Raw genomic sequence first — 11,143 nt, forward strand, 5'->3', positions numbered from 1 at the left:
AATCTTGTTTCTTTTTTTCTTTAGCTCCACACGTCCACAATTTAATTTCATGACTTCAAATGAACTCTGCTGATATCAAATGAATTCACACTGTTCAGTCAGTCCACTGCAAACCAAGGTTATTATAGCTAATTAAAACTAAACTAAAAACATTTTAGGTAACTGAAATTAAAAAAACACAAACTGGACTTTAAAAAAAAGATTGAAAACTAGCTGAAACAATATTTCGTACCTAACAAAACAAACTGAAATAAAAATATACAGGAAATGTCTTTATGTTTTGTTTTTCATCTAATTGGTCAACACATCAAACATGAGGAGGCACTGGTGCATCTGTTTATTGAGACTGTGAGTCAATGTGTGTGTATTGACCCCTCCTCCTTTACTGTACTTAGATATGCTATATGCTAGGCTAATCTATGTTGGAAAGACAACCACATTTTGAAGATGGCCAAAAGATAAAAGAGACATATATAGTCACAAGTTAGCTAATGTTAGAAAAAAGGCTAGCTGATTTGCTACAGAACAAAACACGAACTAACTATAGCTAACTAAGTTACATCATCATTAGCTAGTTATTTTCCTGACGTTAGGTAACTTAAGATGTGACTATATGTATTTATATATGTCTCTCTTATCTTTTAACCATCTTCAAAATGTGGTTGTCTTTTAAATATAGCTACATCTGGAAGCTTATACTATAGCGCAAAACACTAGCTTACTAACTATTTACATCAATTGTTGGTTAGCTAGTTAAGGATTTTGCTCTTCGAAATATGGTCTTTTGAACATTGGTTGACCGAGGCTAGCTCAACTGTTATTGGAGCACAGAGCAAAAAGGGGCGGGGCTTACGAGGGAACAATTGTAATACCTATTCTGACTTATACCCCCATTATTTTATTATAATAAAAACCTAAAACTAATACTGCATTTTTACTGAAGTTTTACAATAACAACAGCTGATAATAACATGGTTGTCTCACCTTACAGGCTCCAGGCAACAGGTGCAGTTTGACATACGGGTCGGCCAAACCGTTGAAGTCCATCGGCTTCAGGCCCTGTACACAAAAACAACAAAACAACAACAGTTCACTTTAAATATCGACTGACAGTGACTGCACTGTAAAAAATATTAAAACAAACTACCTTTCTGCTGTTACAGTAAAAGTTTATTTATACTGTTGATTTTATGGTTAAAGCTGGAGTTTTATTCCATATTTTAGTATATAAATACAAGTTTTTATAATTAAAGGAAACAGTTTTGCCACATAAAAAAGGTTTTGCTATGAGATATGATGATGGTTTTCTGTACAATTACAATCTGTCATATAAAAAACGACTTTATTTTGTATGAATTCATTTAAAATGCTGTATAAATAAAGTTTTTGTCATGAAGTATAATGTTGTTTTACTGTTACAGAAACTGAAACCTATTTAGAGTTTACGGTCTTTTACTGTCAATGTTTACAGACATTTTTTACAGTGTGCATTTGTGATTCAGGTGAGCTAACTCAAGGGGACCTGGTAAATGTTCAATATCTACATCTTTACATTATTTAATTAATTAAGTTATTAACTTTTCTATGTATTTACTATGTTTTGTGATAAATCCATTAGTATAAACAGATCGCAGCCCCCCGTTGTGTAATCAGATCTCTATCAATCAATTCCTGACCTTTTCTCAGCTCACAGATCTTCTTCACTGATGTGTGTGTTAAATGATTCAGGAGCATAAAGACTAAAAGAGACAGCAGGATTCTCACGCGGCCAACGGATCAAACGTAACACTTGATTTCAATCTGTTGACCTCATCAGCGGCACACAGATCATCGTGAGAAATTGCTCCTTAAATTCTTTCAACAGCTTTGACATTTGCAGCGACGGCTGCAAAGATGTGATGTTTTTTTCTGTAATGTTTTTTCCACAAACAGCTTTTTTAATGAGTCTGAGGAAACAGACTTTGACCTTATAGACAGTTGGGTGTAAAATTAAATCTTACATGTGATGGAGGAAAGATACACAACTATAATATCATGTAAATTAAATTTATAAGTTAGCAGCTATCAGTTTTATCTGCTATGCTAACCTATACTATTTTTAATGGTGTAAAACAATTCCCAACCTTTTTCCCTCTTCTATTGTTACGTAAACTAACGTAAACTATTTTATATATATTTGATATTATAATCAATACATAACAGAAACAGCAGAGAACAGCTGATAAACTGAACAATGAACACAAAAAGTGAACACAATAACTGCAGGACATTTGAGTAAAACCAGAGATTTGCCTGAATTTTGAGCTGATTATTTCCTGTGAATGTTGATCAGAGAGGGGTTTTAGGATTTTAAACAATTTCTAACAATCATACAGACTTCAGTTACAGATTCAGTTTTCTTTTCATTGTTCTATCAGCTCTTTGGTTGTTTTCTAATGCAGGACGAGGCTGTTGATCAGAGACTGAAAGCTCTGTGAATGTAGACTGTGTTCAAGTCTTATTTATAGAAGTTCAGTCTCAGTACAGCAACATGTGCTTCTTCAAGTACATATAAAAACCTGGACTTTGTGTCTTTAAAAGCAGCAGTATTACTCCACAATGTGACTCTTCTATAAGATCATCATGAAACAAACATAATCTGATGTTTCTCACACTGCAACTGTATTTTGTTACAACAGACATATACAGTATCACAAAGAGGAAGAACATTACAGAACACATGCTGATAGAAACAGACGTAAGGTTTAAATTGCTTCATTATCTCGGGGATGGGAGCTAATCGGAGCACCTGCTGTCACTGAGATTTCTGTTCTCTGTTTTCTTTATTTGAGGAGCTACTTAAATGTAAATCATTTTCCCCCTGGCATCACCTCAGAGAGAAGAACTGCCTGTTCTGAAGGAAGGTTTTAAAGGCTTAAAGAGGCAGAAGGTTATTTTTATGAAAATATCTTTTTGTCATATTTGCTGAAACTTTCACTGAATCCTCACAGTAGAACATGAGACAGAAAGTCTGTGAAAACCAGGGTCCTCTCGCTCTTCCTAGAGCTCCAAAGGGTGTTTGCAAGAATCCACCGGGCCTGAACGAAAACAACCAATCAGAGTCGAGAAAAAAAAACCTTACTGCAGCTTTAAAGGACCAGTGGTGAGGTTGTAGATTACAACCAACTGAATACCACTCACCTTCTGTGTTTTGAGACTTGATTTAAAATATAGAGCTTTAAATCATTAAATGAATACTATAAATGTGCAACAACTAGTCGGCTCAGAAAATCTTTAGTTTTCAGCCCTCATTAGTAGTACTGCTAAGAAGAAATATAGTGTTTTCTATAATTTAAGCTGCTCTCAAAGAGAAATAGTAACACCTGGAGATTCTCTCCTCTGATCATAAATTAAATCTGCTCTCATCTTCTGTAAATCACTTGGGTTTGATTTTTTTCACTTTATTCCACCGAGTGGAGAATTATGGAGGCCGCGTTGTGAAATACTAATAAAATCCATAATAGTGTTTCACTGAAAATCCAGACTCACTGAGGCACTCATCAGAGCTGTGACATTTCAGTCTTCTGCACAGATTAATGTGCGATTTGGTCAGTAAATTCCACTGAAACACAGAGGATGGACAAATACTGCAGGTCTTATGATAGTAAATCTGCACTGCTGTCAGCAAACTGTCTGGTTCAGTCTGCTGAACATTGACCTGTTCTGTTGAGTCCCAGAGCAGGTGTTAAATGTTGGGATGTTGGTTGTCAAATACTGCCACTTAGTCCTACGCTTCAAAATATGACTGTAGGTATCCCTCTAGTGTCATTTCTGGACGTTGACGTCAGGTGATGTAGTTTAAAGAGTGAGAAAGTCCTCATACGGAGGTGGATGGATGGAAACAAACAGGACTTTAACCCTGCTGGTGCCCCGTGTGAGGCCAATAGTGAACAAAAACAAAACAAACAAAACAGACATTTTTTTCAAACTAATTTTTGTTTTCAATTCAATTCAGTTTTGATCCATTTCAGTGTTTATTTTATGATAATATGGGGGGTATTTGTCAAGAATTAAAAAGTTCAGAAGAGGTATTACAATACAAACACGCCTATATTTACCCTTTTTTACTTATTTACCTATTTAGTAACTCTGCACTATTATTATTGTTGTTGTTTTGAGAGGTTGTGATTGTGGAGGGAAGGAATTTACAGTAGTTACTAACATATACAAATGTTGGTTGTTTATTGCTTTGTTTTACTTTTATGAAAATAAACTACTGTAAGGGGTCCGATTTCAACAAATAACGAGTATTAAAATACAAAAACAATACAAACATGTAGTCTCAATAAATATGAACTCTGCTGAAACATTTGACCAAAAGTCAACTAAGTCTACGTTTTATTTTTTATTTCAGTTGACTAAAATGTATTTTTCACACCTACAGTAGTTTTAGTTCCTACTTTAGATTTGGTGCACTATAATAACCTCACCCTGCACATCCAGAAGTGCCACCAGAGGAGACCTACAGATTTTGAACTGAGAGAGCGGCTGTATTTGAGGAGTTGAGAGTGAGACTGTGTGGGTTTGGTGCGAAGAGGAAGTGATGAGAAGAGTTTGTTGGAGAGAGAAATCACTGCTGAACCTCCTGGATGATGACAGATACCTGCGCACTGAGGACAGTCGGTTATATCAGCCGTCTGCTGAATTGAGTGTAGAGTTGCGGTGGTGCAACTTGTTGTCTCTTTATAGTCCTTATGCTCTCTGACACTTAAATTAGTCTCCTGTGTGGCAGTTTGCTCTGAATAATGTTACAAACACCTGTGAATCTTTGTGAATATCTTCTCATTGTGCTGTCGTCCTGGTGGAGAGAGTCCCAAAGACACTTTTATTTGATCCCAGTAGCTTCACATAAAGCTGGATTGGACTCCTGGTGGGAGACCGCAGGCTGACTCTGCAGCTGTGAGGTGTTACAGGAACTACAACGGCCAGTTCTTTAATAACAAGTCAAAGGTACAAGCCTGTTTATAAGGATGTTTACTTGGAAAATGAAGTTACATACACAGAAGCTCAACTGAGCAATCTGCAGTTTTGGATCCATATGGCAGCTTTTGAATTTGTTACATCTCTGATTCCAGTGGTGGAAGTATTCAGATGTTGACTCACTAAGGTACTAAAAGGAGTTTTCAACTGGTTACAAACAGTCTCAGTTTAATACTGAAGCCTCTAAAAGTTATTACTGACTTCCTGTCTGGTGCCACAATGTTGATGTAGAGTGAAATTCGATCTGGAGTCTGTACGTGGCATTTTATTTTGATAATCGATGGATTTAAATCTGTGTCTGACTTCCTGTCAGTGTGATCTGCTCTGTGCTGCTTACGTGAGTTACAGCTTCCATAAAAAATAGATAGGTGCATATTCTACGCGGAGTAGTCTCAGAGCGCCTAGAACGGGCGCCATCAGCTCTGAAGAGAGTGGTCAAAGACACAGCCACGCTGGTTTCCTCAGTACTCGTTGTTTATTACTAACACATCAATCGCATCGAGCCCGGTTGTACGGCTGCTACTCGATCATACGTGATCCAAACAATACGGTTGAGTTGAGAGGCAAAAGCTCAGCATCCATTCACAACAGGTGTACTACTCAACCAACTCCAGACAGGTTGGGCTCAGTCTGATGGCGTTTCTCTCGTATCTAGGCAACCATTTCTGCTGTTACAACCTGTGTGTGTGAGTTTCTTTCAGTGTCCTGTTATTCTTGATATTTCCTGCAGATTATGGCTTAAAAGAGAAGCATTATTTCAGTTTACATGAATCCTCGTTGGTGCAAATGGTTTGGTTTCTTTCGTTGCAGTAAAGATAAATATAACGCTGTAGCACACAGTGATATTAAGACAAAACTGTTGTTAATCTGAAACATACTGAAAGCATTTGGGATTGAAAGGGAACGAATCCCTGCAGCCAGGCTTCTGGTGGAAAGCCTGGAACCGGAGGAGTGGAGGCTGACGCAGCGACACATTAATACCTGTGGTGCGGAAAGCGTCCTTACCTTGGCCCGGAGCACAGTGCAGTGCAGCTCACTGGAGCTCTGCTCGTACCGCAGCTCGAACTCCAGCGTTCCCAGAGCAGCTGAAACCACACAGAGAGGACAGAGACAATTTAAAAAAACATGATTTATGACCAGCGCTTCAGTAGACAGGAAAAATGACATTGTTGAGAATCTGTCAGGATAAATTGAAAGCATGCAAGGGAACAGAGAGATATCTCAGGAACACCATGCGTTCAGGAGATGGAAATCCAATTTAGTGGAGCAGCACCTGTCACATGAATCTGAACACAACACATCACATGTCAACACGGAAAATCCTCTTAAAAGGAGAGCAAACACATTCGTCAGGGCTTGTTACAACCATGCAAACATACGGCGCAAAAAGGCACAAACATGTTCATACAAATAACACACACACACACACACACAACCTGCTGTTCTTATAGAAGACGATATGTACAGGATATGATTCACACGGATTAGAACAAATATGTATTTATATGCATCAGCTCTCATAAATACCAACAAACACAGCTTACATAACATATTGTATTTTTATGTTAAACTATAATCCACTGTAAGCTACAGTGAGATCAACCAGCACACTGAGTCTGTCCCACATCCTGCTCAGCTTCTGTTGCACTCGAACAGGCCTGTTTCCGTTTAATGTTAGAAAGTCAGTCAGTCAGTCTCCTGCAAACAAGCACATAAAGCATCTGACACAGAGACACAAAACCACTACAAAGAGACGTCCAAATGGACGACCACAAAGGGAAGTAAAGTGAGACAAAGTGAGATCCACAACAAGATGCAAAACTAGATAGAGACCACAAAAAGACACAAAACTACCTCAAAGAGATGCCAAACGACCACAGACACACAAAATACCACAAAGAGAAAAAAAACTACAACAAAGAGACACAAAACAACCACACGCTGATGGAAACTCGCAACAAAGAGACACAAAACAACCACACGCTGATGGAAACTCGCAACAAAGAGACAAAAAACAAACGACCACAAAAGGTTTAAAACGTGGCTTGTAATCTAATGGTCTGTTTCAGTCTGGGGTTTTATGTCTCTTATGTTGGGGGGGTTGGGGGTTTTATGTCTCTTATGTTGGGGGGGTTGAGGGTCTTATATCACTTATGTTGGGGGGGGTTGAGGGTCTCCTGTCAGCTCTCATGGAAGAGCTGTGGAAGCTGCAACAAGCTGCTGTTATTTCTCCTCCATAAGTGAGTGAAATGAAATGAAATGGATGTCAGTATCACAGCTGCTGTCTGAGAGACACTTCACATCATTTGCATTTTATTTCCAAAACACCGGCTCTACATCAGAAACAGCAGCAGCAGCTTCAGTCCTGCTCCAGCGAGTCCGATATGCACAGAACGTAGGCGGGAAAACCCAGAGAGATGTTAGTGGTTACACAGAGGTGGAAAGTACAGTGAATTTATTATTTATTACAGATTTAGTCATACTTTAGTCATACGAGTATTTTAATGTTACCTTTATATGTATAGTTAAAAAACAGTTCCCAATCTTAATTAAGTTAATTTGTTGTTTTTATTTGTTTTAATTTTAAATACATTTTGCATCTATGTGGGAATATTTTGGTTTTTATTTCCATCGATTTAAACTGCACTTGTTTACTTTCTATATTTTATGTCTTGTGTCACTTACATGTACTTTTGCACTTAAATGTGTAAACTTTTGTGCACATTTATTGCCCGGTAAAAGCAGTGAATTGCCCCGGTGTATAAAATGTGCTTCACAAATAAAGTTGCCTCATAGTCTCTTTTTTTACTTCTCACATTTACTTTTAACAGTTTGAGGTTACAATACATTTAAATGAATTGTAACAACGTTATTGTTTTGATAAGTTTTCCATCTAGCGCCATCATCAAGTCAACATTACTTTAGTTTAGGACCCAATACCTGCAGATCTAATCACATTACCATTAGCCCTTGCTGGACTTTTCTGTTACTTACAATTAGCAACTGTTTGCATTCTAACACGCTAAACTACGGTGGCTGTAAGGTATCAACAAACTACAAAAAGCGTTACCAGATGCTGAAAACATGGCGGACTGCCTGCGCATGTGAAAGAGGAAAGTTGTTGCCTGTTTGAGAGCATTACATCTCGTTACTATCACAAAGTAGCATGAAACATTCACAGAAGACAAAAAATGAAACAAAGAAACACGAAACAACTGAATTAATGTACATTTCTTGTCATCGTGCAGTAACACTGAGACGTCATCGTCGTTGTATTGAGTCTTTTTGGCGGGGAAACGTGAGCTTCTGCTTCACTGAAGATCTTTGTGAAACTCAGAGACAGTTTACAAAATAGGAATATTTAATAGAAAATGTGTTTTATTAAACTTACATTTAGACTTTTTAAACTTTATAGTAGAATTATTATTATGCATTACAATTTTTATATATATAAGACAATGTGTCGGGATCTCTGCAACTTACTCTGTTTTAGTTTTTAAAAATTACAGCTGTTTTTAATTAATAATATTTACATTTCTTATTGTGGTCGTTTGTGTCAAAATCTATCTCGACCAATGAAACGTACTCATTAATTATTCACAATGAAGTCGACTGTTTCAGACCTCGTCTGTTAAAAACGGTTCAACTTTAGTTAGCTGAAGACTCGGTTTCTATAGCAACCAGAATCTGCTAACTGAGCCTCTTTGTCAGCGCCGCTGTTTGGACTGTTTTCCATCATACAGAAGTTTGTTTGTTCAATTAAAAATAAAGTCGAAGGACAAACAAAAAACTCAGAGATCCGATTTAAAGCACAAGGATGGATTAAAAGGAGGAGAAACAGGAGGAGCAACAGGAGGAGAAACAGGAGAAGAAACAGGAGGTTATTGTGGCTGTAATTATTACTGAGGTACATGAATCAAGTCTGAATGGAGTGAGTGATAATGCTCAAATGAATTAATTTCAGAAGTCTTAAGTAAAATTACTGTAAAACCTCGGATAAACCAGTATGAATGTTAAATGTAATGTAAAAAATTAGGAGAATGTGCAGAATCCATACTGACAACAGTTTAAACATTTATATCTGTGTAGGCGATGTAGGCAGCTTAAAACTCGCTCAGGCTTTAAGAGGATTTTATACATCCAGATAATTTGATTATTTGAATAGAAGCTAATTAGCTAGCTAACGAGCTAGCGAACTAACCCGACCCGAATATAACTCGGCAGGTGTTTGGATGAACCACCTGAACTTTAACCAATCAGATCAACAAACCAACCATTTCTGCCAATTTGATTGAAGTCAATATAATGACAAATGTTTTCAATAATGTTGACTTAGTATCACAAAGTCATTATTTTAAGATTCTAGAGAAACTTTCTCATTAAAATTACTTCTTCTGAATCTTTTTTTGTATATTTTTTTCCGTCACTTTGGCAGAAATTAGCTTCCATAGAATCTAACAGCAGATTGAACAGATAAACTCTCTCTGTTGACTCAGCTGCAGTCCTGAACACAAAATGTAAAATAATCAATAAGTTCTTCCTGTTTGGGTGTTTAATGCAGGTTGTTGTGAACGCGACTGATTCCACCCACCTGCACTGACTTACAGCAGCTCGGGGCAGAGACAACCGGCTGCTGTAACATCGCAGTAAAAACATACGACACAAACACCCTAAAGACGTCACTGCGCTGTAATAATCATCCACAGTGATGAAATCTGAGCCCGAGGAAGAAATCTCTGCACAAAGAATAAAACTCTGATAAAAAGAAGGTTCTTTGTTATTCAAAGTGTCTTTTTATGTTTGATCAAAGTCTTTTGGTTACATGAGACAGGCTGTCAAACTCTGCCCCTCCCTCAGGCTTTCCTGCTCCGATCAATGTTTTTATTAGAAAACATAAAAAATCATCAACCGGTGACGGCAAAACAAATCTGATTATAAACTTTTGTTAAGGAGTAAATAAATATCCTCTAATTAGTCTTTACTTTAGGGCGGATCTGAGCCACAGAGGAGCCAGAAAACATTCAGCCAGAGTCATTCATCACAATTTGTTCTCCTTTGAAGCAGATGAAGAGCACGAAGGAGTGATCTCTTCCTGCTCTCAGTCACCTCTCACAGAGCTCATCACTCTTCTTTTGTGGGATGAAGCCAATTCAAACACATTTGTGGCATCTCTGAAACGTAGATTGTGTTTTACCTGCTGCCTCGTCAAACACTGTAAGTGTCTGTAATCCACTCGAGGTGTGGAGGTATTCTCACTCTGTGCTGTGTGCTGCATTATTAATGTTATTTACGCATAAAGACGTGAATTATTCATCCTCTGGAGTGAACTCTGGGGTAATCAGGTGAAGGACTGCTAGTCGTGTTGTGGCCGGACTGTAAAATCGGACTGTAAAGCAACATCTTTACGTCCCCTTAGACTGAAGCAGGTCAGGATCATAGTTAGGATGTTAGAGATACTGAGGGTGTTTAAAGTATAAAATAACAAACAAAAGTTCACATTTATTCAGATTATTATTATTTAGGCAAATTTATTTTATTTCATGGTTGAGCTCATCTGAAATGAGAATCCTACAGATAACGTACGAGTAAATATAACAACTTTTATTCAAAAGGCTCAGTTGACTCTTCATAAGCCCCGCCCCTTTTTGCTCTGTGCTCAATCACAGTTGAGCAAGCCTCGGTCAACTTCCTCCTTTCCTGTACTTATAAATGCTACATGCTAGGCTAATCTATGTTAGAAAGACAACCACATTTTAAAGATGGTTAAAAATATAGTCGCATCTTAAGTTAGCTATTGCGAGCAAAACATTAGCTATTACATTTCATCACTCGTTACATGATGCAACAAAATGCTGGAGAATCTGGTTCCAGTTTCTATCTCTCAGGTAAATGTTTGTATTTGTATTTATCTCTTTTTTTAGAGGCTATTGGAGGATATCACTTTTAAAGCACAGGTCTTGTCGCAACCTATTTCTATATTTAATAAAAAAAATTGTATCACAACAAAAATGTTTTACTTCGTCTGTCAAAGAACTGTGTTAACTCTGTTGCTATATAAATAAAGTTACATTATTATTATTATTATTGGGATGCTATACAGTAGCGTTGGTTAGCCATCAGCCAC

General features: G+C 37.4%; 1 protein-coding gene across 1 annotated transcript in view; it reads right to left on the reverse strand.

The window, feature by feature from the left end:
* doc2a (double C2-like domains, alpha) overlaps positions 1 to 11,143 on the reverse strand; it is a 67,261-nt gene that overhangs the window by 30,400 nt on the left and 25,718 nt on the right. Inside the window, exons 4-5 of the mRNA XM_035654258.1 lie at positions 6,025 to 6,104; positions 985 to 1,059 (exon numbers count right to left, since the gene is read on the reverse strand). Coding sequence (XP_035510151.1) covers positions 985 to 1,059; positions 6,025 to 6,104 — 155 coding nt within the window. The remainder of the gene's footprint in view (positions 1 to 984; positions 1,060 to 6,024; positions 6,105 to 11,143) is intronic.

The sequence above is a fragment of the Morone saxatilis genome, unplaced genomic scaffold (genome assembly GCF_004916995.1).
Source record: "Morone saxatilis isolate NCDOM2014 unplaced genomic scaffold, NCSU_SB_2.0 Contig14, whole genome shotgun sequence".
Taxonomy (NCBI): domain Eukaryota; kingdom Metazoa; phylum Chordata; class Actinopteri; family Moronidae; genus Morone; species Morone saxatilis.